The sequence below is a fragment of the Danio rerio genome, chromosome 14 (assembly GCF_052040795.2).
Source record: "Danio rerio strain M-AB ecotype USA chromosome 14, GRCz13ab, whole genome shotgun sequence".
In the NCBI taxonomy this organism is placed as follows: Eukaryota; Metazoa; Chordata; class Actinopteri; order Cypriniformes; family Danionidae; genus Danio; species Danio rerio.
The window spans coordinates 29976820-30003420 of record NC_141034.1 but is presented as its reverse complement, the minus strand read 5'-3'; the positions used below and the strand labels follow the sequence as shown (position 1 = coordinate 30003420).

Sequence of the window (26601 nt, the reverse complement as noted above, 5' to 3'; positions counted from 1 at the left end):
TATCGCACTTACAAGGAGAGGATGCAAGACTGAACTTTGTGTAGGCTACTTAATATTGAGCAAAAAGCCCCAATCAGATGTCGAATGTCTGCAGCCATGCCTCCATTTTCAGATCTCTATTTCCTTCATCCACACTAACACGGAGCAGCAACGTTTTAAAATGAAAACGGCCTCTCCAGCATTTTCAAAAAGCTCAGTTTACGGAAAGTGAGTGGCGTAGTGTGTGCGGATGGCAAAACTATAGCAAAACTTACGTTTTCAAACTAATACACAGTGTAAATAGGGCCTTAGAAAAGTAATCCTGAATGACCCACAATTTCAGTTTCACCTCAACAACATTAGCAGTGTGGCACTAAAACATTCTAAAGTTTACTGAAGGTGTATTACAACTCCCACTAAGCAATTTTGCATTTACAAGAGGTTGACATATCTAGTTGAAATACAAACATATGCCTTGGCTAAAACAAGGCTAAATTTGGGCTGTCACTGAAAATCTAATAGACGTCTAACAATATTCTAATAACAGACTTTATATATTAGTGATTCATTGCTGTCTATTCGATGACTACAGTCAACAACATTTAAAGAAGATCAAAAACCTGTGGTCAAAGTTGTGTTTAAACTATTCAACAACACCCATTCTTGTCTTAGGACAATTTTGATAAACTTTTTTGATCCACTTCAAATATTGACAACTGTAGTCTATTTTTAGATTTCTTATGAACACAAAAATGCCTTCCAGACAGGCTCAGTAGCTCAAATTCAGTAACATTTTACCTGCAGAAAGGCCCTTTGTCCATTTCCAAAACCATTCAGATGTGTAAAGAACTCACACAGAGATAACCAAGCAGCTTTTTAATTGGGCAGCATGGCAGAATTATGAGACCAACACAACTGAAATCTGCCCGGTGATTTTTTTCAACTACTTGTGAAATTTCCAGTCATGTGAGTTCCTTTTGGAATAACAGGACTTTGAGCATGATCATTTCAAAGAGCAAAAGTGATCACACCTTTAGTGGTGTTTGTTCACACAGGAAAATGTAGGGTTGGCGTAGTAATCTTTTATTTTTAACAAACATGAACAGAACCCTAACAACATTTTCATGATAAGACAATAATAATAATAATAATAATAATAACAACAATAATAATAATAATAACAATAATAATACTAATACTACTACTACTACTACTACTACTACTACTACTACTAATAATAAATGACTAACTGACTTCATCCCACTTTTGCATCAGTACTGTGGCTACATACTGTATGGGCCAGGATCTGTAAACCTCCCTTTTATTACCAACTATAACCCATCAACCATATCTGAGACCCACAGCACGTTCCATTCAGAAGGGCTCATCCCTATATACTCTAATATAGGGGTGCCAAAACTCTGTCCTGGAGGGCCAAAGTTTTTGGTATACCTAGAAAAAGCTTGTTTAGTTGGTTCAGGTGTGTCTATACTTGGGGTTGGAGCTAAACTCTGCAGGACACTGGCCTCCAATGTGACAGCTTCGAAGGGATTAGAGCAAAGGCATGAGTCCTTCTAAATGGATTACGCTGTTTGACACCAAACAACTTCTCTTAGCAAAGGATCATGGAGACCAAAAGTGTCCATCAGTTAGATACTTCAAAATCCCTTATTTTTGAAACAGTTTTGATCAACACTTGAATATGGTGGAAATGATTGTTTTCACTCTGAAGTGCCCTTTAGAGGGCAAAAGGTCCTGTCTGAATTAGCTACCGATGCATCATCATCTTCATCAAAATGTGATCAGTGTTTGTACACATTTGAATTGACAGCACCTCTCATAAATAATTATATGTGATCTCTTATGTTACTAATGTTTGGTAAATATCGAAACACAAAGATGGCCCTAATTTTGAATATGTTTCCAGTAAATGACTCTTATTTGGCATCTCTCATTTTCAGCTCGTTATTTTATCCTTCTCCTCTTTGAGTGAAAAACCCAATAATGATGTTTTACTTGTTAAAATTTGCCTTCATACTTTTAATCTCATGCATTTCAAGTTGTACTTTAGTTTGAATGAAGGCACACATTTATTACCTTCAAAAATGACATCAAACCTATTTTATATTGTATTTTAAAATATTAAATGCTGTTTAATAGATATGCAAGTCTTTAATATATTTTTTAAAAGATAGACTGCAGAGAGACCACATTCCAGCACAGGTTGGATGAGTGATCAGTTACACAGACTTAAGCCGCAGTCACAGTAATTTTTTCCCCATAGACTTCCATTCATATGCATGCAAATGCGACAGATTGGAAACGCAAGCTTGAGCAACAACTTTCGCAGTTCGCTGCGTTGCAAAGCTCAAGCTTGGTGAACTCCGTCCTGCGAAATAGCATCACGTGGCTGCATGAGACCAATCAAAGATCAAAACATTACCTCTCTGGACAGAACTGTAAAATATGAACTAATTGCTTGCTTTTTTAAATGTCAAATCATCTTGTTTAATCCCGCCCCTTTTCGTAGAACTGTACGACAGAATTTTGCATGCTCGAACTCTAGTGTGACCATGGCATTGCCCTGGACAATAGACAATATTCATTGATAGTAGTAGTAGAGTGCTAAATTGTTTGACCGGCCAATAAGAATCAAACCACCCAGAGAGCCATGTAACAAGCAACAACAAAACACTGCAGTGCTTTGCAGCACACAATAGCCCAGTGCCAAGTCCCCTCAACACCTCTGGCTCTATTAAACACTCCAGCACACTGAGCTGCACTATAATTCAGGCTGCACCAAACTCAATAAAACAACACAAATCAGCCTCACTCTGCACCTTTACCATTACAACACAAGACGACCAGCTTTAGGAGCGCGACAGTGGCTTACTTATCTCTTTGTGCTTATTTGCATAGACAATCCTCGCTTGTATGAATGGCAGCTGCAGCATTCAGAGTCCCCTATGTGCGATCTGCCCTGCATCACAATCAGCTCTAACGAGGTGATTACTCTCCATCAATAGGCTACTCACTAATATGCTCTTGTCATTGTTAGGCAAAGCAAAGGCATCTGCAGTCCAGAGGTCACACTGCTTCACCCTGTTATTAATACAGCACTGCCAGGCCATGCAGTCTGGCATGGGGCATTCTGGTAGTCTGTTGTGCTATATATTTAAAGAGTAATTATTGGAAAGTAAGCTAAAAGTAAATTTGATGGATTTGCATACAATTTTTATTTAGATTTGATTTTGTTCAATGACTGTCTGATGCATTTAGCATACAAAACAGAATCACCAACTTTGATGTAGCATACTACTACAATTTTGATATATCTATCTTTATATGATTAAAATATTAAAGGTAGTACGCTAATAGAAGACACGATGGATCAGTGGTTAGCAGTGTCACCTCACAGCAAAAAATGAAGTCCCTGATGAATAAAGGGACTTAGCTGAAGGAAAATAAATGAATTAATAAAAGAGTATGCTAATATACTATACTTTGTGGTACACATTCTTGATTTAGTGAGCTCCACTCTGACTATAAAAAACTTACTGGATTAATTTATATAATGATTGAGTATTAAGTGCTTCAGTGGAATGGTTGGACGCTAAGGTGTTCTCTTGGCAGGATTCATATATTTTTAAAAATTATAATTAACATTACATAAAATAATGATCTCATAGAAAAAAACACTGATTGTTGCACTCTATGGAGACTTTACTATCCCATGAGGCCATGTAAGAGGATTTGTGATAAGCAGTAAATCAATGCAACCTAAATAGATCATGTCTGCAATTCCAAGGCAAGTAATTTCACTTGGTGGCCATCTTTGAAATGCCTCTCGGGCAGTATGCTCGTGCATTCTGTCTGAATCGGGAAACATCAAATTCTCCAAAACTGTTTGCCAAGCTTACGATTACATTACATAGTTGGAATCACCAATAAAATTAAACACCAACTGTATCTTAAGTTTCGTTTCTAAACGTTTGAATCAAACAATATCAGCATATTTTCAGATTGTCCAAGGTATTGTGCATGCGCACTCAAAAGCAATCACGACACCAACCTTATTTACAGGCCATTATACACATTATCATCCTCTGGATAACGATCGTCTGATCTCGCTGCTCCTCTGAAGTAATTCACAACTTGGTCTTGATGGTGAATCTCCTCCAGAAATGGAGCCTCTTTGTTTACAAGTTTGTTGGCGTTTGAGTAGTTGATGTGATCTTATGATGTGCGATTGACAGGACGGACTGTACCTTGTGTTTGTTTCATACAGATTACAAAACAAAAAAAAACTTTTGTTTCAAATACACTTGGTTCATTTAAAAGCACAGATTTCAAGCTTTATGTTGATATATTTCATATGTCTGTGAAGCAAGTATTCGCTGAGATTGTAGTGAGATTGTTGACCAACAAGCTGTCATAAAAGCACTTGTCTGGTCCGAGTTTCTCCCCCAGAGAAATGTCAGTCTATAGCAATCGATGATTGGCTCCTGTACTAGAAGGTGGGCTTCATTCGCCATATTGACCATTACACTTTTCCCCATTCAAAATTATACGAGTGTATTCTATAGTGTTTGGCATTTCTCATTCATATTACTTATATTAGTATAATATAGATTTTTTATTGTCACAAAGTGCTTGCTCATACAAAGAAACCTACTCAGAAAATGTCATACTGGGTGCAATCAAAGAGCTTTCTATGAGGCACTCACTAGCTATTTAGCTAACGTTAGCTAAGCAAGACGCAAGACTAAGATGAGAGTGAAAACTCTTTCCAACCACTGATGGAGACAACGCTCCCCTGATAAAAAAAAAAAAAGAGCAATACATGTTTTCATCTTTTCAAAGTGTGCAGAATCTCCACATACAAAAAAACAAGCAAAGAAGCAAAACAAGCAACAGAAAGATTGCTTAAGTAAGCTAGCATGATGAGCATTTAACAGCATACAAATCAAAAATGCATGTGGAAAGTCAAACCCAAGTGCAAGATTGTGCAAGTATAGTCAATGTTGATGGACTTAGGCCATGTCCACATGTTGAGAATTTTTATAAAGTTAGTTTTCCTGCATTTAGAAAACAAAAACACATGAAAAAATGCACTATCAAGGGAATGCTGAATTTTCTCCTTTATTTTGGCCAGTCATGTCAACCATGTTAACATCACAAGGCAAAAATTTCGCTTTTAGTGAAATTGAATTGTTTTAGTGGTCACTAATTAATATTTAATTTTACAGGAGTTTTTGAAAATGTTCACCCTGGCCTGAGCTTTCAGAAAGTGCCAGTTTCATTTATCTGATTTTCATTTTCATGTGGACGAATGGATAAACTGCATAGAAAAACATTCTGGTTTTAAAATACCTGTGTTTGTTTGGAGAGGGCCTTAATTTACCAGTTTTGACCACTGTTCTGAATCAGGTTTTGATGTAGTGCATGACTATGTTTTTCAGCCTTCAATCCCCAAATGTGGCTTTTTAAGTAAAACTTATCCACATTCACATCTTGATAAAAAAGAAAAAGAGAATGCATATTAAAAATACTGAAGGCTTTTCAAAACAGCTGTATTGCAATGGCGTCAGTCCCTCAATGCTGAGCACAAATCTCAGTGCTGTCCAGCAGGGGGAATCCTCTTTCTACACCGGACACCAGCTCCTCTCAGAGGCATATGCAGGAGGAGGAGGAGGAGGTCGATAAGCTCCTGTGGTAATGCCGGGGAGTTGTTTTATTGTGTAGTGCAGGGAGGTGACAGCTCTGGGCTGCAGTGCAGAGAGCAGGCACTGACTGATAGCCCCAGTGAGGCAGACTGAAGGGCTGAACCCCAGCCGTGGATCACTGTGGCTGGGGAGTTTCATTAACCAGGGGGTGATAATGATAATGCAGCAAGCCTACTGCTGTGCTGGGCCTCCTAGAAGGAAAAACATTCCACATACACACGGATATTTCATCATACAGCCATAGTCATGCGATATTACTCGGAGCAAGATTTATATTTACGTTAACATTCATCCAATTCTCAATTTTACATTTTTGAGAACAAAAAATATGGCAAATAAATACACTATACCATCTTAATATTTGTAACACACACTGTCATTTAGTTGATGTATCGGAATGTATTAAAGTGATTAAAATGACAGTAAAGATCCACACAGATGCCTCATTTGACTGCTCCAGACATGTCAAATGTGTCTGCCATTTTGGAATAGTCAATAGCTTTGTTTTCATCCACCTTTTATGTTAAATATGCGCATAAAATGGTTGATGGACACGCCAACATGCACATAAATTTTGAAAATGCGCATAAAAAACGTATGCGCATAAATGAGCAGGAAATTTTTTTATTCAATAAGAAAAAACTGCACATAAACTACAATGGAAACACTTTTACTGAACAAATTTCAGTATGTGCATTGAAAAGGTTATGTGATTTTGTTATGAGAGATCATGTGCTGGTAAAAATGTGTGTGAATGGACATTTTAATTCAAATCCATTCAATTCAATTCAATTCAATTCAATTAAATTCAATTCAGCTTTATTTGTATAGCGCTTTTACAATGTAGATTGTGTCAAAGCAGCTTCACATAAATGGTCATAGTAACTGGAACAGTGTAGTTCAGTTTTTAGTGTTTAAGTTCAGTTCAGTTTAGTTCAGTTCAGTGTGATTTAAATCATTACTGAGAGTTCAAACACTGAAGAGAAAATTCATCGATGCGTAGCTCTACCAATCCTGAACCTTGCGAGCCAGTGGTGACAGCGGAGAGGGAAAAAAAAATTTCACCTGATAGGAGTGAAGAAAAAAAACCTTGAGAGAACCAGAATCAGTTCGGCACGACCATTTTAATTTCTCCGCTGGCCAAAAGTCTTGTGCAGACCCAGCAAACCAGTAGGCTGAGCATATTGTAAAACATCTAAAATGTTGTTTTGGTCATTCTAAAACACCTTAACCATATCAATATTAGTCTTATTATATTATTATTCCCTTCAGAATTTTCAAGAGCATCTGTGCTGAGCATCTGATGCCTTTAAACACCATCACAGGCTTATCGCGACTTCAAGTTCTAATCAGTATCAAACCTTTAACTTAATAAAAAGTTGTTAATAAACAATTGTCGTTAAAGAAATCAATAGAGGCCAACCATGCAACAGAACTCAGGTAAGCTCGGAAAAAAACAAAGCTTGAAAGAATAAATTACGTGAGTGTTTTTAGCGACAAGCTTCAGCCACTGTTTAAACTCGTCTTGCTGCAACCAGGAGTACGCAAACTTACATTTTCCTATTTTGCCGTCTGTTTCGCTCTATGGTTTCGCTATATGTGGGGAGTGTCACATCATTTTCCCGCGTTTCTCGCAAATTACGTGACATCACCCGCACAGAGAAACTTGGCCGGACGCACCCTGGCCAGAACCAATCACGTGGATCAAGCAAGCTGTTGTTAATATCAGGAGGAAATTAAATATATTTATGCTTTTTTGGAATTAAACACTTGACCTTTAAAACACTTTAAGACCTTGTAAAAACGCATTTAAAACTTTAATACCTTTTAAGGGCTTTCATTTTCTCATAAATGTTTTATTAACTTTTAATACTTTTTAAAAACCCGTGGACACCCTGGTAGTGTATGTGTGTGAATGAGATTGTCTAAATGTTTGCCAGTGATGGGTTGCAGCTGGAAGGGCATCACCTGCATAAAATATATGCTGGATAAGTTTGGCGGTTCATTCTGCTATGGTGACCCCACATGAATAAAGGGACATAGCCGAAAAGAAAATTAATGAGAATCTTAATTTTCTGAAGTCTACTGCATTTGCATTAGTCTAAAATATAATTCCTTTGCATTAATTCATCAAAATCTGAGCTGCTTCGGTTTGCTTTATTAAAATCAAACAGGTCATTAAAAGTCTGATGATTCAAGTAGACTGTTTAAACATATTTATTCCAGATTCAAATTCAATTAAATTCAATTCGTGTTTATATCTATAGCGCTTTTACAATGTAGATTGTGTTAAAGCAACTTAATATAGAAGATTATAGTAAATTGAAACAAACAGAGAGCAAATGCATCGATGCGCTGCTCTACAAGTCCCGAACCATGCAAGTCAGTGGCAACAGTGGTGAGGAACAAACTTCACCAATTAATGAAAGTGAAGGAAAAAAAAAAGAAAAAAAAGGCCAAATGTGTTGTTTGTTTGATGGCTATTTGAACACTGATGGAAACAATGTAAATGTTTGTGTGTGAATTGCATCTGTTAGAAGCGATTGATACAATGCACTTAACGTTAGCCTAGTTCTAACAGACTTCACGCAAAGCTTAGTACTGTGCCCAATAGCAGGATTGATACTTTCACCTAGTTCAACAGTTTTTTTTTTTAAATTTCCAATTAGTTGATGCAACATATTTTCTCACGCAATGTTTTAAGCACAAGTCTATTCTTGGTTTAATTTTGGGGACCACTAATCTGAAATAATTCTCAATGTTCAGTTGTGGCCTGTATTTGTTTTTAGCACCCGGAGGAAACCCACGTGAAAGCAGGAAAAGCATGCAAACTCCACACAGAAACGCCAACTGACCCTGCTGAGGCTCGAACCAGCAACCTTCTTGCTGTGAGACGACACCACTACCTACTACGCCACTGCATCGCCCGGGTTATGGTTAAAACATTGTAATTTTAATAGTTAAATACATTTTTTTTTACTTTTTTTTAAATCAGCAAGCAATCCCCTGTCATTGTCTCGCAACCCCCAAGGGGGTCCCGACCCTCACTTTGGGAACCACTGCTATAGAGATCATAAATGTGCAATTATTTAGAAACAGAAATGACATGTCGTTGTTGTAAATAAGATGAATAAAATTAACATAACATATGTTTGCCTAATAAAAGAACCTGGATAGACCTGTTCTGTAGGACAGTTAAATTACATATATTGTGTTTTTGCACTTTAAAGAAATTTAAATGAACTAACTTGACTCTGCACCAACATTGACTAACTGCTCTATGCTAACCAGTCAATTTCTGACTACTTGGATTGGGCACCTATTGAATGGGAATCTGTGGCATTTATACCAAACAGTTGGATTTGCAGTTAGCACCCTTCGCCCTTGGCGTCTGAATGGTGGAAGGACTGCTATCAGTGAGGGCTGTGTAGTCTGTCTCTGTGGATTTACCTGTATAGGGCTAAGGGAAGCAGAGACTAATCTCACTGCACCTATTACATACAGCCCAGAGGCAAACTGAGGATTACAACGGTGGGATTCAGGATTTATTTTGAGCTTGCTGAGCTACTTGAAAGATTTCACCATGCCAACTCATATTACTCTACGAATGGAAGGAGCATTAATGTTTCAACTTCAGCTCGCATTATGTTGGGTTCAGCCTCAGCATGGTAAAGATCTGGAAACCCCAAATATTATGACTTGCTTTTAAAAGACACCTATATTAAAACTCATTAAATCTATACTTTTGATCAGCAAACATTTATCAAAACAGTTTAAAAGTATTTTCAGTTATAAAATTTTAAATACATGCCATTAGGCGGAGTTTCTAGTCATCAAAACATTTATACCACATATAATATAACCACATATGTTTTTAACAATAATAATACTATTGTTTCTTACAGCAAATCAATATATTAGAACTCCTAAAAATTCTGTTTTGAAACACAAAAATAAATGACTTAAACTGAAAAACTGCTTAAAATAGAAACCAATTATTTCAAAACTGTAATAGTATTTCCCTATATTATATTATATTATATTATATTATATTATATTATATTATATTATATTATATTATATTATATTATATTATATTATATTATATTATCGTTATTATTATTATTCAGACCACCTAGTTTTTTTAAATTTTGTGATCACTAAATCCAACGCAAAATCAACAGAATGTCGCAATTTTTTAGATCCTGCAAAATTCTTAATTTCAACACAAATAATTGCAAAAATTAGATTTTTTTTCAGTTTGCAATTAATTGTTTTACATGACCAACAGAAGTTGCATACGCAGCACACGTGATGTATTTGAATGTCTCTCGAAAAATGCTTCGGGGGGTGAAATCTGAGAAAGAGACAGAAAGATTGTGGATGAAAATAAGAGTTATACAACCTTCCTTTGACTTTATCCCCACAGTTTATTTCTGTTTTAGATCTTAACAATATATAGATAAAGAAGCTTTATGTTTATGATTAGTGCCATTGTCATTGTGTCAGATCGCAAACCCAACATAGTAGACTACCTAATAAGATATCACACACACACACACACACACACACACACACACACACACACACACACACACACACACACACACACACACACACACACACACACACACACACACACACACATATTCTTTTTTAATCGCAAATTTCTGGGAATTACCACCACAAAAATCAGTCATTTTTAATTGCAAAAAATCACACACACAAAAAAAAAAATCTTGAAAAACTAGGGGGTCTGATTATTATTAATATTATATAATATATATTTGCAGGTAAAACACAGACTTGGCAATACTAATGGCAGTATGATTCGGATTTAGCTATATAAATATTGGGAATTATATTATAAAGATAACTTGTTTTCCCCTTTATTACATAAATTACATATCATTACATTTATTTACATGTATTACTTGTAAAATTATTATATTTTAAAACAACTGATTAAATTTGGCATCTCTGCCAGTCCCTTTTGTCAAGTATAATTCAAATTTTGCCTACAACACAACTCATAAGTAAACATTCATTTCATTTAATTCACTCACTCCTTCTAGCTAAAATAAAACTTTCTAACACTATAGTTAAAAAATGATCATTTACCAGGGGATCTAATCAAACAGAGAGCTTATTAATACTTGACCATTCCAAATATTGTCAAAACCAAGCTTTTTATTCTAGGGCTTAATGTCTGTGCATATAAAACTATTTCTGGGGAAATTTTCACACTTACAGTATTTTAGCCACATACAAACTGAGTAGATATCAGAAAACAATTGTAACTTACTGAATCAATGCACTCTAAGGCACCTTTAAAACCAAGTTTAAAATGACCTGAATGTGACACCAGGCTATTTGAATGAAAATGTTGATGAAATATTTAGCTTATTTTGTAACTCTGCATGCATCAAAGATTTGAATCCAAAACATAGTGAAAATTCAGCAATGTAATCATGCAACCTGCAGGGCATGGAGATGCTGTGCGCTTGGACTGTAGGGTTTTACCTTCAGATGCCTTCTCCTCCTCTGGAAGCGCAGAAGCTCCTTGTGTTGGCGTGCAATGAAGTTGACGGCCGCATACTCCAGCAGGGCAGAGAAGACGAAGAGAAGGCACACTGCCATCCAAATGTCAATGGCTTTCACATACGAGACCTGCAGCGAGACCAAATCAACAGGATTGGCAATGAGCGCTGAAGAACAGCTCTGAGTCACAGCCTGGCTCAAAGTTCACTCACTGAGTCACTCGCTGAGCTCAAAGGCTCAGAACTTTCCACATGAGAAAGTCGTAAAATATGCCCATTATAGGGAAGAATACCTTTCATCTGAAATCCAGAGAGCTAAAAGGACTGTTCTAGCCAGCCTGATACAGCAGATCAAAGTGTGTATGAATAAAATATGTCAATTTTAAGTATTTAGGCTCAGAAACTGAGTCTTTATGCACGTTATTTATTTATTTATTTATTTTTTCAAAGTGCGATCGCTGTCAGACAGCGGTGAATACATGCGATTGATGTGTGCTTGCTGAGAGCTGCTTCTCTGGCCTGGAAAAAGAGCTCGGCTGTTGGACCGACTGCTTGGCTGAGACTCACTTTATTTGACAAGCCAGTGACCAAAATGGTTGTGGAGTTTAGGTGGCATTACAGAGCGCACGGTTCACAAAGCATTGTTGAAATGACGGGAGCTCGCTAGGGTGAGACAGCGCTGATGAAATACTCCACTCTGATCCTCACCGCTAATCTCAGATGCTCTTATTGGAACACTTTAATTGAAACCTTCATAATTATTTCCATCAGTACCACAGATTATTATCAAAACCTAATAGTAATCAGAGCCTTAGCCAAGAGACTGTGTTTTTTAGATAAATGTGTTTGGACACAGTGGAGGCACAGCAAGCAGAGTACATGTTGAATCTGAGAGAAATGGTAAAAAATCTCAGAACAGAGGATAAAGAAATAGATTTTTTTTAAATGGTCAAGTTATGTATATAATTATGATAATTATAATGATTCATGTAACATTCACTTTATTAAACACACTTAAAGCTACCTGGTTAATGAAAGCTCAGCACAGATGTAAATGTATAACACATAGTAATGCACCAAAATCTTCTTTTTTAAATAAAAATATACATATTTGAATAATTATGGTGGCTTGAGAAAGCCAACATACTGTTATACTACAGAAACGTATTCTTCTTCTTCTTAGGCTATTTTACAACATCTTAGCAACCACTCAGAACACCCTATCAACTGCCTAGCAAGAAACATGCCGATGCATACTAGAAACATGCTGACATAAATGTGTGCCAACTGTTTCAAACTTCTTAAAAACTACTTCAGATCTTTAAACTGTAAAATCACTAGACTTTCAGATTAGGCTTTCTCAAGACACCCTAAAGTTTGTCTACAAGCTTTACTTTTCTAGTATTTTTTCCATAATTATTTGACTTCAATAAATTGTACCTGAAGAATAAATTTAAATATGAATATTAATTTTCTTAAAAGAATTAGGTTTATGTAATAAGAGTCAAATAAAACAGAGTTGAACAAAAATCTAAATTGTGCAACTGTCAACACATTTACTTTTCTAATTTTTTTCTAATTTGCTAATTTTGTTCATATGTTTGATCAATGGCAATTCCTTGATTTAAAATAAAGTATGAAATCAGTGCATTTAAATGAATCAAGTTTTAAATGAAGCCTTCACAGCAGTTTCAATTAATAGTTCTAATAATAAGGATATTATTCAAGCATAATAAAGGGTTTCTATGGTTTTTAAAAAGGTCTAAAAAGTCTTAATTACACAATATAAGCCTTAAAAATGTCTTGGAACAAATAAAAGCTATTAAGTTATGGCATTAAAATCTTGTGTGCACTATTAAAACATCAATATTTTTGTTGTTTACAATACAAGTATCTTAATTAGGCCTTAATCAGGCATCTTAATTGGTTTTAAGAATTACCGTGGTTTAGGAAAAAAACGCTTGAACTGCAAAAAAATTTTCGTTATACTGTTCCTAAGTTATATGTACATTTTTTAAAATGCTTTTTATGTGATGTGTTGTAAATAAATTTGTGTTTTTGAAACCATGAAGACAGCGGAAGTCAATGATTTATTTTAATTATTTAGCCTGACATGTTTACTGTTCCAAAACATTTGAATTTTTCCAAAAATAAAATATATTGTGTTGTATGGGGTAAAAAGTCATTTAAAATAACCTATTTTAGAGCAGTAATCACAATACCTTGACACCATGAAATTGTGGTATTTTTATCTAAGGTTATCATATCATCTGAATTTTATGCCGACCCATGCCTAATCTTTATATATTTAATTAACTGTACTTGCTAATCGGAAATTAAAATGAACTGCAAAATAAATTGAATTAAAAGTAAAAAACTATATATGAAACGGAACAAAAATTGCTTAAAATGAGAACAAATATCAGACAACATGATATGAAAATTACTTTATATAAATGAACTATCTTTTCTGAGCCCACAGGAAAATGTTTGTTCTTGTTTTAATCATAAACTCATTAATTTTCAGCACCTGTTAAGATCATTATTGAACCGAGAAGCACGTTTCACTCAAAATCACTAACTAGGAATAATTTTCCATGCCTTACACATCAAATCCTCTTTCATTTTGTAAATCTATGCTAGAAGTTTCATATCTGGCATCACAGCCTGTTTAAAGCTGAACAGAACGGTGTGTGTATATCAGGTCATGATGCATGTAAATGATGATCAACATGATCAAATTACAGCCTTATCCTGTCTTATCTCAATGCAGTATGTGGGATCAGAAAATTCTTGTTCGCATTGTACTACAGCAGGCTGAATAAGTGCTTTCCAGCACACAAACCTGTACCGACATTCAAAAATGATGACTACAGTTTCTGTCCTGTTATAAAGTAATTATGTCAACAGCACCAAGAAACCACAGGCATCAGAGAATTACTGAAATAAGATGTATAAAAATAAATAATAGCATGTAATTGTCATTGTAATGCAACAGGTATGAAAATTCATCTGAAGAATAAGACCAATTTATACTTCTTGATGGCCATATTCCATGACCCATTCCTTGCATGTAGTTGACGCTATTGTGAACATTTATACTTCTGCATTCTGTGCATGATGCTCTGCAATAACACATCCAAAATGCTAGTTGTCTAGTTTCCACTTTGTCAAATTTCTTTTCCAGTATTTGGAGTTTATAACAGAAATGCATTTGATGCTATTGTAAAAGTTATTGCACACTAAACCATAAATTTTCATCTGTCCTTTAAAAAAAATCGAATTGGGTTTGATTGTTTACATTTCTAATCCAAAAAGGTGTTTTGAGAGATGTTTTGACAATTCAGGACTGCTGTATCTGAGAAAGTGATCCACTTGGGTGTAAGCAAAGTAATCCACTTGGTCTTGCAAAACAATGATAAGTAAAGTATGGAATATAAAGACTAATATAAAATATAAAGTCTTCTTTTTAATGTGGTTCAAGTATCGCTAGCCAAGTATCAAACTGAGCCACGAAAATCCTGAAGTAAACTTTGAATCGGTTGGGATAATCCTTCAGCTCTTTGATAAGGAACTCTCCTTCCTCTCTCTGCAATCTAAGGATGGGATGGACCCAATATTACTTTCTTTTTCTATTTAGGGAGAAGACACACTCAGCTTTACTACTCGAAGACTCCATTTTATTCCAAGTTATTTCACAACCGATTAATTAATAAGCATCCGACTCGGTGTGCAAGGCTTGTGAGCAAAATGAATTTTTCATATTTGAATACAAAAAAATGCATACAAAAATTTCTGACTTCAGTGTGCAAAGACCTCACTAGTAGTTCCAACTCACACTCGTTCAGGGAAGATGGTGGTGGAAACCAACAAACATCCAACAATTTTAATAAAGAAATAAACACAAAACAAAGGTATCCATCAGGAGCTCCTCCACAGAACTCAAAAATTGTTAAAGTTCACATGAACTGGAAGTTGCTGAGACTTTTATTTTAGCATATTGATTTACTGAAATAGATAATTGAGTAGGAGATGAGGCTTTCTTTTTGAGCATCATTCACTCATAGCAAACTAACAGTAAAAGGGGCAAGGTTAAGAATATTGTTGCTGAAGTCATCAAACTGACATCATCGGAGAAGGACAACAAATGCAAAGCAAAAGGTCAGACCTTGACGCCTGATTCACATGGGGCTTCAGCGTCAATGCTTGACAGAGAGCGTGTCTGAAGTTGGGGCTGATGCGATTGTCATAGTCAATTGACTACTGATTGGCTGACGCTTCCTTTGGCGCTCAAAGTTGAGAAAGTTCCAACTTCTGCAGCGTGCAGCGCCACTAAAGCGCCGCCGACGGATCCACAATGCAGTTCGGCAACGCCTGACGTCACCCGTTCAAAGTAAATGGTAAGCGCTGATGCCTCTTGTGAATGGGGCGTAAAAGATTACCAAACAAACTTTTTTTTATTATTCACCTGATTGTTTGGCTAAAAATAACAACGTGTGCTATAAACATTGTAAATTTTGATTCCACATGGACTTTAAACATAGCTCTCAGCCCCACCCACAATTTTTGCAGCTATACCAAGATGGTTAAATTTGCAATGTTAAAACGTTTTTGACATGTACAGGTCAGCGTCCATGTCAGGGTATGTGACTGTGCGAAGGACCTACATTGTACACTTGCTGTTGAATGTCTTGTATGAAACATTATTTACAAGACATTCAATCCTACAAAATATCCAATTCATTATTAAATCCGCATTTAACAATAAAACTACTATTTATTTTATTACAAAATTGTGTAAATAAAAATCTAAAATAATATTTCTAATATTTATTGTACTGTAAAAAATAACAATATTATAAATTAGTTATAAAAATGCTTTACATTACAATTGTCAAAACAACACACTAATTTTATGGCTTGTTTTCCAAATGTTAAACTTTTATTTTAGTGTAAGCTGAATGACTCCAAACTTCATTTATAGTCAGTTTATTACTCCCATTTATTATTCCTAGTAATTTCTCCCATAGGCAAAAACATTAGAAGTTCTAAAACAATTGCAAAACCAAGCGCACATCCGCGTTGCAGAATAAGGTCAATATTTTTAATACATTTTGGACAAAGAAAGATCAGTACTCAAAGACATTTCAAGTGATACGTAAATATGCCACAGCGGGATATCTAAAAGATTTTCAAATACATTTGAAAGATGAAATTAGTTTGGAATAGGTTTTACAGATCACAAGGCTAGTGGCAAAAGCACCACAGGATATGATTAAATAAATTTGCATTTAACTCACATGGTAATGGCAATTGACTTTAGCTAACATAATGTTAATACAACCTAACTTACCTGAGGCAGTGTTGCAAGTACCCCAGGCACATCCTTTTACCATTTCTGTAGTATAAACACCATCAAACTGATTTAGATATTGCAATGTTTCTCTATGGCAGTGAAGCTCTGTGGAACTGACACCCAACTGCCATTGGCTCATCTGCATTCAAGGGGAGGGATTTTCCAATAGCTCATTTGTGACGATGAATGTGCTGAAGACTACTGACCTTGGGAAGAGAGGCTCGAGATCCTGAGCTCTGGGTGGTCATGGTCAGCACAGTCGTGATTCCCAACCCCACACGGGCTGGGGCAGCGTCCATGTTGATCCAGAAGGACACCCAAGACAAAATGACAATCAGGAGACTGGGAATATACATCTGGATCAGATAATAGCCCATCTGTCTCTCCAAGTGGAATCGAGCCTCTATGCAGGTGAACTTCCCTGAAACACAGAGAGTATGTGATTTTCATTGGCATCTCATGCTTTAACTCTATCCCTAGTGTTCCGTTAATGAATATTTATTAAGATCAGCCTTTTAAACAGAGCTGGAAAGTGGGAACAATTTTTAATTATGTTTGATTTATAAAATGGTGTTTAAGGTCATAAAGTGTTTAATATCTTACAAAAGCCTTTATCGTTTTAAGGGATCTTAAATGCAGGGATTAGTAGACTATGAATCACAAAAGAGCTATTTGATAAACAAATGTTTAAGACTTCAAAAGGCTATGATTTAATTAAATGTGAGCTCAGCACATCAAAGAAAACCACAGGCAGTGTTGCATTGTTCTGTGTTTGTGGTTTCTCTGTTGTTCACAACAAACAAGGCTAATACATGCATTTAGGTATAATAAGTGATTTCTTATGATCAACTAACAATGAATTATGACAATGTTTACTTACTGGTGTTTATATTGTAATATGTTGGGGGTTGTCGTGATACCATTAATTAATCTTACAATACAATACCAGCTGAAGTATCATGATACCAAGTAGTATTGAGATACTGTAAATCATAACTCAAATTAAAAAGAAATATTTTAGAAATACGATATTTTAAGTTATAATAGGCCTATTTGAATTTATTCATAATTCCCTTAAGGTCAAACAGTATTATTTGCACCTCACTTCACCAAATTTTTGTTCATTTTTTTTGTTTATTTTGTAGATAACTGACCAACAAAAAATACATTAAATTAAAGATACAAATTATACCTTATTACATTTTTACAAAAGAGCATATTTTTCAACAAAATTAGGCTATATAAAGTGATCAAAAATTGTTGCTATTTTAGGCATTTCATCTATTTCTTTTTTCAGTATTATCAGGTAACAATCCAAAGTAATACAAACTTTCACTTTGTGATTCGTTCCTTTGAAGAGAATGTTGCGGTTGTTGTATAGCTACTAAATTATATTAACAGCAACAGAAATGAACTGATTCAGATGTACGTTCGAACTGAAGCATTAGAAAATGTGCAATAAGCAACCATAAAAGCCGTGAATTCTACACAGGTTTGCAACCTTAAATGGCTCCACAGACTATTAAAATAAAATGCTCTATTGCTGTGAGCATTTTACGTGTGAGCATTTTAGTGACTTTTTCACATTCAACATTATCTATTATAGATAAACCATTAATGAAGATACTACCATTTACGTTTACAGTGGCACTGGCAGTATTTTGACGCCATAGTATTGCGAAACAAGCATAGTACCGGTAAACCGTGCAACCCTAATATGTTAGACAGTAAAAGTGTTTGAATGAACAGCAATAGTGAAGCATAGATATTTAAAAATAAGATTTTAACCATATTTTGGGGTTTATTATAATTTATAGTTAATTAATAGTAATACATTTTGGTGTTTTGTCATGTAAACAGCAATAGATTACACTTGTTCATGATACATAACCCAGTTCCATAAAACCAGCCATAAGTTGCTAGGGCATATTTATATATATATATATATATATATATATATATATATATATATATATATATATATATAAAAAAAATATATATATATATATATATATATATATATATATATATATATATATATATACACATATATATATATACATATACATACATACATATATATATATATATATATATATATATATATATATATATATATATATATACATATACATATATATATATATATACATATACATACATATATATATATATATATATATATATATATATATATATATATATATATATATATATATATATATATATATATATATATATATATATATATATATATATATATAGTTAAAGTCTGAATTATTAGCCCCCGTTTATTTTTTTCCCCAATTTCTGTTTTACGGAGAGAAGATTTCTTCAACACATTTCTAAACATAATAGTTTTAATAACTCATCTTTAATAACTGATTTATTTTATCTTTGCCATGATGATAGTAAATAATATTTTACTAGATATTTTTTCAAAACACTTCTATACAGCTTAAAGTGACATTTAAAGGCTTAATCAGGTTGATTAGGTTAACTAGGCAGGTTAGGGTAATTAGGCATGTTATTGTATAATGATGGTTTGTTCTGTAGACTATTGAAAAATTATATAGTTTAAAGGGGCTAATAATTTTGACCTTAAAATGGTTTTTAAACAATTTAAAACTGCTTTTATTCTAGCCGAAATAAAATCAATAAGCCTTTCTCCAGAAGAAAAAATATTATCAGACATGCTGTGAAAATTTTACAGCAATACACAATTATCTCTACATAAAAAAATAAATAAATAAAAGATTAAAATATTGCAAAAATATTTTTTTTCTATATAAATATAAAAACCTCTACCTCCATGCCCCATCTTGGGGGCTTTTTTTGAGTTTATTCATGACAATTTGCATTTGTATAATGTTATTATTAGTAGTAGTATTACTTATTATATGCATATTTATATTTGTTTTATGGGGCATACGTTTTTTGAGCACACTTTGCTAATATTGTTCATTTATTTGTTTGATGGAATTTATAACTGAATTTAGAGATAGTTTAGATTAGACTCTGATTGGTTTATGTATGGTATGCTCAAAACAAACCCATAACTCATTAAGAGAATAAGCCCAACTATGTCAGATCATGCACCGGGGCGCAGAGCGTATTTTTTCATCCTTAAAATAGCAAAAGTGGATTCGGACACACCCTTAATTCTTTTGCACCTTGCACTTTAGACTTTGCGCCTAGATCATTAAAAAAGAGCCCATGATGTGACTGTCTGAGCAGCTCAGGAGATGAAGTTCATATGTTCATGTCCTCACAAAATCAGATGCTAACAGCACAAGCATCGATGTGAATCAAACAACACCTCACCATTCGTTCCCACAAACAAACACCAGTTTACATGTATATCATTAGGTTTAAAGCACTACTTCTGCATTACTCAATGATATTCAGCATCATCATTCTAATGACTAGATTTTACATTAAAGATCCAGAACTGTAAAGAGAAATCAAAACCGGAACCAGAATAGTTAAATTCCATTTTTAGTTTACAGCCCCATTATACATCCATGAGTGTTTCCACACAATAACTAGACAGCTGAGCTGAAAATGTCAGGGTCAAGGTTCATTTAACTTCTACCATTTACTCAGCTGAACTGGAATTGTCGAGCTTTTGATGCTGCTGTTACAAAGCTGATGCAGCATAAACCTCTAGATTATTCTCTTACCCCTGGGAGTGTTATGTATTGACTAAATAGCTGCATTTATGAATATAGATAAAGACATAAAGGGAACTGCTAGTACTAAAAGCAAACAGAGATACTGACTCAAACAAAAGCTCAAACGTACAAAGCAAACGCTGCAGTCTTTGTTGATTGTAAACAGCCAAGCGAGGAAAAAAAAAAAAAACAGCAAAATGCAACTGACCAGCACTAAAATTAAAACTACAACAGTATTTATTTTTCCCAGGGGGCTTGGGGGATGCAATCAGATGTGGAAGACAAACTGAGAAGCTGCTGGACTGCAGAGCACAGGCCTGCTCTGCAAATCAAAATAGATTGCCACTAATAAATCTGAGGAAAACGACACTTTAATTTCCGGTTAATGCTTGACTGGGGAGCAGCAGAGCACATGTACTGACTGTCCAGTGCTTGTGCTGAAAGAACCCGAGAGAGAAATAGAGAGAGAGAGAGAGAGAGAGAGAGAGAGATGACTCAAGTGTTAGTTCATTTTCATGGGTCTTCAATGGGCACAAAGGCAGAGGTGAAAGGTGAAGTTCAAAGGAAGCACAACAGAGACATATGACCTGCGCATGGGATGCACCTCACATATAAACGAGAGTGTGAGAGAGAGTATACATGAAGATGGAACTGGACAAAAACTGAATTTTTATAAAGTTATCTGACCCCCAAGTTTTTCACGATCCCTAATCGCTAAATCCAACGCAAAATCAAAATCGCAAAATTTTTGGATCCTGCAAAATTCTTAATTTAAACACAAAATAATCAAAATTTTTTTAATAATCTCATAAAAAGTTCAAATTTAAACCATATAATCAAATTATATTTTTTTTCAGTTTGCAATTAATTGTTTAACATGACTTCTAGATGTTATGCAGCGCACGTGATGTATTTCAGTGTCTCTTGAAAAAAGACGTCTCACCTAAGCCCTCACAATCCTAACATTACATGAAAGAGTGTTTGGGGGTTGTTTTGCAGCCTGTGCAGTAAGTAGACGCAGATGAAAAGCAAGTGAATTACATATGAAGTCAATGCAAAGATTGGATTAGACATCCTTTGGCATGCATTCTGTGCATTTGACACACTTCAGACTGCAAAAGAAAGTTGAAAACCTCTATCAAACGGAGCAATGGAACAGACGGAAAAGCAAGAAAGTATGGCTGATATTATGATTTGTGTAAAATATAATATAAAAATATAACATTATACCTTCTGTTAGCTTAATCTGTTTTAGATCTTGTCATAATGGTAAATTATTTATATATATTTATATTTATATATATATATATATATATATATATATATATATATATATATATATATATATATATAAAAGTTTTAAGCTATACATTTCTTCGATAGTCTACAGAACAAACCATCGCAATACAATAACTTGCCTAATTAGCCTAGCCTGTCTAGTTAAGCTAATTAACCTAGTTAAGCCTTTAAATGTCACTTTTAGCTGTATAGAAGTGTCTTGAAAAACATCTAGTCAAATATTATTTACTGTCATCATGGCAAAGATTTAATAAATCAGTAATTTGTGGTTGAATAGTTTTACACAGTAGTTCATTCTGCTTGTTTAATGAATGAGGCTCAAAGCTATGAGCATTGGCAAATGTTTTGTCACAGAACAAGATAATCACAAGGATGAGATCAGCATGAGGTGCTTGGAAGCCTTGGAAAATTGTGTGCAAAAAAGGTCACAATTTTTTTTGAATAGGACTGCTGTGCAGAACAAAGGGCAAGTGCAATTCTGGGAAAATGTGCTAATGAGCTCTTTTTGAGACGAGCACTAAAAGCAAAAAGTAAATGAGCGGAGCACAACATCCTCTGCTGCCTACGGTTTGCCACTAATGACTCTATATATACATTTTCACGTTCAAAGGATTTTAAAATTGCTAAAAAGTAACCCCCCTTTTTACTAAACGTCATGTTAATATAATTGTGCTTAATTATATAATACAGAAACATTCACTAGTCACTCTTCCACCTCAATAAGACTTTATTAAACAAATCAAAAACCCAAACTCTCAATTAGCTGGATGATGTTAATTCACCAAAGCAGACGGAGAATCTGCACTGACTGTCCCTGCTGTTTTGGCTTGCTGCTATTTTCGATCTGAACTAGTCTGGCCTTCAGCAATTTTTCCAGTTTATCTGGAGTGTAACAAATCCTGACTGCTGACGCTGACTGAACAGATGGTATTTAACCCAATCGAAAGTTCATGATAAAGATTCAAAGCAGAGCTGTGGTCCACAACCTTTCATTGAACCCATCCTGAGTGCGTTTGGGTGCCAAGTGCTTTGTTACAATGAGTCCAGAAACAGTGATTTGCATACGAGTATGGCCACATTTAATGGGCGCCAGCTCGAAAATAACAATAAAGCTTCAAATGTAGAGGAATGTCACATGATGAATGATGCTTACCTGTATTATAGTGCTTGGTGCAGTAGCGCAGATCCTTCTCTTCCTTCAATATAAACTGAGGTAACGTCAGTCCATCTGCTACCTGCACGGCTCCCTTCTCATCCCACTCAAATATAAGATCATTCATCGTGTAGCCAACTGTTGGAAGACATATCAAACAATACGTAAGTAACAGAGGATGGTATATGTACTATTATATAGTAGTGTTGTGAAGTCTGAATCTTTCCTGTCAACTGGTTGTTTCAGAGATTTTATAAAAAAAAAAGTATATTCACTAGTTTATTCTCATATTTATGCAAAGACATCACATATGTGCAATACTTATAATAAAGCACCCAGCAATGATATGGGAAACAGATGTTTTACATGTCTCTCCTTGTCAGTGTACTGGTGACAAACTTGGTAAACTGGTTAAATCAACCCAGGCTCATTCTGAAATCGTACCTCTATATACATTTCTGGAGAGCGCCAAATACGTCCCAGGAGCTACATTTTTTGCAGTATTTATTTTTGCGAATCCACCAGAGGCCGCTGTGTATGCTTTCTGAGATCTCATATTTCTCTTGCAAGTACCATTCGCGACTTCTGTTCTTGTGTTAATTTATCAGAGGCCTCTGTTGACTGACTGTTTGACTGTCTTAATGAATGACTGACTGACTGACTGATAGACTGACCCACCCTGCCTACCGACTTCACTAAACCCAACTGACAATTTTAAAAAGCAATCCAGAAAAAGCAAAGCCTTTTTATCTTAGTTTGTTCTGTTTATGTTATTTTTTATTTTCTTATGCTAGAAACAATTCAAACAATTAAAAAAATGTAATAAACAAAAAACAATACCTTAAAAAAATGTAAAAAAGAAAAAGAGATGTCCTCGCCTGATTTTTTATCACATTTTCAGATTTGACCACATTCTCACCCTGTTATTTACTTGTGGAAATAAAACGGCATCATACCACCTCGTAGCGTGGTGAAATGCAGCCATACGTATGTCTGGGTACATAATTCGATCTCTAGAAATGTATATAAGGCTATGTTTTCAGAATGAGCCGATGTTGGGTAAAATTGATGCAACCCTTAACTGACTCATAACTAGATTAATTCTTATCAGAGCATCACAGTTGACATTACAACTGTCATCAGTTCACTGTTATACTTCCAAATATTTTGACTCTTTTAAGTAGACTAGGAAAACTAGGCAAACTTTTAGGCAAACAAATACAGTTCTAAATTCAGCGTACTCTGGTAGTAACTGGAAAGCATCTTTTTTTTTATCCAAACCAAATGATCCAGTACCTTATACACATCTAAAAGAAAAGATCAAAGCATACATTTTACAACAAAAATCAATGGCATACAGTCATGTGAAAAATTTAAAGAGCCCCTATTATGGTTTTTGAAAATTACCATTCATACAGTGTGCAACACAACTCCAAGTGAATGAAAATATCCAGCTGAGTTTAAATCTGATAATGCACCTTGTTTAAAATATAGATTTTTTTAATAACAGATTTGTCTCAGAGTCGTTTAAATGTTCATTGTTCGTCTGGATCTTTTGGGTGTTTGTATCGACATCAACACCAAACAAAACCAAATATGCACTCCCGGATCTGGTAACACGTGAACGCATGTTTCCCTTCAGACACTAATGGAGTGCGAGGGATCATGAGATTGATCATGACTTGAAGATTACATCACTGAGAGATGGCCAGACATGCGGCTGTCAGGATTAAAGGGTTAAAGTTAATTTTCTTAACAATACCACAATATAGCCAACTGTGTGCTGTGTTTGTTCCTGTCATTTTTCTGATGATTGATACAATAACCTACGCTGCAGCATGGGATTTGCTGGCCGTTTTTTTATTAAAGGAAGGATCAGCAAAGACTACTAATGTATTGGACTTTGTCAGTAACTGTTACACAGTTTGTATGGACCACTTTCTTATTCCCTCAGATTTTGTAAATGTTTTTTCCTTCCTACATGACATGAAGTGTGATTAAAATGGTTGCCTCAATTTCTGTAGTTTGCAAAATATGCATTTAATTGTGTGTTGTAGCTTGTAATCTATCCACGCAGCTTGTAATCACATATCTATTATATATCAGTGCTTGTATTATTTCTCTCAGGTTAAATCTGTATGGACTATTCACAAATCGAGCCCAAAACCATGTTAAAAACATTGTCACACTTTACAATAAGGTTTATTAGTTAATGTTAATTAATGCATTTACTAACATGAACAAACAATGAACAATACATTTACTACAGTATTTGTTCATGTTAGTTAACGTTAGTTAATGAAAATACAGTAGTTCATTGTTAGTTCATGTTAACTCATGGTGCCTTAACTAATGTTAACAAGCATGGATTTGGATGATAATAATGCATTAGTAAATGTTCAATTATGATTAATAAATGCTGTTCATGTGTTGTTCATGATTAGTTCGTGTTAGTAAATGCATTAACTAATGAACTTTATTGTAAAGTGTTACCAAAAACGTAACACGTGCTTCTTCCTTTACTGATTTAAATGTGCTTTGTGCTAGCGATCTCCTGCTGTTTGTTGCTGTGGCCACCATCAGCTGTTCCTACACACGTGTGGCGTGGTCAATTTTCAAAATAGTTTAACTTTTGCCACTGTGTGGATTAATACTGAATGTGTGTCATTGTTATTACTTGGGCTTGTGGTTAAGAATAGAGCAGGGGTGCTCAATCCTGTTCCTGGAGATCTACCTTCCTGCAGATTTCAGTTGCTATCCATATCAAACACACCTGCCTGTAATTATCAAGTGGTGTTCAGGTCCTAATTAATTGGTTCAGGTGTGTTTGATCAGGGTAGCAACTGAAATCTGCAGCAAATAGATCTCCAGGAAAAGGATTGAGCCCCCCTGGAATAGAGGAATATGCTAGTGTTTAACTGCATTGCTTTAATGCATTCCTGCATTGGGCTCACAATTATACTCTGTGCTCTGACTACTTCTTGGGTGTTTATCTTCGTCTCGCACTCAACCAATCATAACAGACTGGGTCATCTGACCAATCAGCACAGATTAGCCTCACGCAAAGGAGGGGTTTGGAAACAAACAAATTTTGTTCCCAAAACAAAACAGTTTTTTTTTTTACCTTACATTCATATCAGACTGTTGTTGGAGACCCTCAAAACCAAAATATGACCTTTTATAATGCATGTTCCTTGGCAGGTCCTAAAATTTAGAAGATAAAACCTCTGATGAACAACGTCACAATATGCACATTATATATTAACCAAAAATAAAGCTGAAATAGAAACGCCATGAATGACAAGCACGCTATGTTTATATGCCAGTAGATCCAATTTTAGCAGTAATTACGTACAGTAATAATTTTCTGTGTGACCTTATCAGTCTCAGATATTCTGGAGAAATGACCAACAATCTGCTGAAACATTTTGTTGGTCAAGCAGCCAACAAACAGACCAACAAACTGCTGAAACCTATGCTGATGATGAATCAAGGCATTCAATTTAGTTAACGCGATACGTTGTTGTTCATCTCAGGTTTTATTTTCCAAATTTTAAGACCAAAGATCAGATACTATTTTTTTTAAGAGTATCCTAATTGTATTACATGACGGTATGACATTAAAATACATAACCAAATACACTGTAAAACATCTAGAATTAACAGTTAATTTGTGACTCATGTTTTTATTTTTTATTTTCTTCATTTATTTATGTTTTGAATTACATTATAGGACCTTGATCTTTCTTCCAACAATTTTTAACCTTTACATTTTAACCTAACATTTTTAATAGATTAAATTGTTATATTGCCTGGGTTGGTGTTGTATATTACAGTACAAAACCCTTGAAATAAACCTTCAGTACATTTTTGT

The 26601-nt window shown here is 34.8% G+C and overlaps 1 protein-coding gene across 3 annotated transcripts in view; it reads right to left on the bottom strand.

Annotated features, from left to right (window-relative positions):
• glra1 (glycine receptor, alpha 1) overlaps nucleotides 1–26601 on the bottom strand; it is an 89042-nt gene that overhangs the window by 8526 nt on the left and 53915 nt on the right. For all 3 annotated transcript variants that reach the window (XM_087280105.1, XM_087280104.1, NM_131402.1), the window contains 3 exon segments: nucleotides 22728–22865; nucleotides 16808–17022; nucleotides 11229–11375 (listed from right to left, as the gene is read on the bottom strand). In XM_087280105.1, the coding sequence (XP_087136231.1) occupies nucleotides 11229–11375; nucleotides 16808–17022; nucleotides 22728–22865 (500 nt within the window).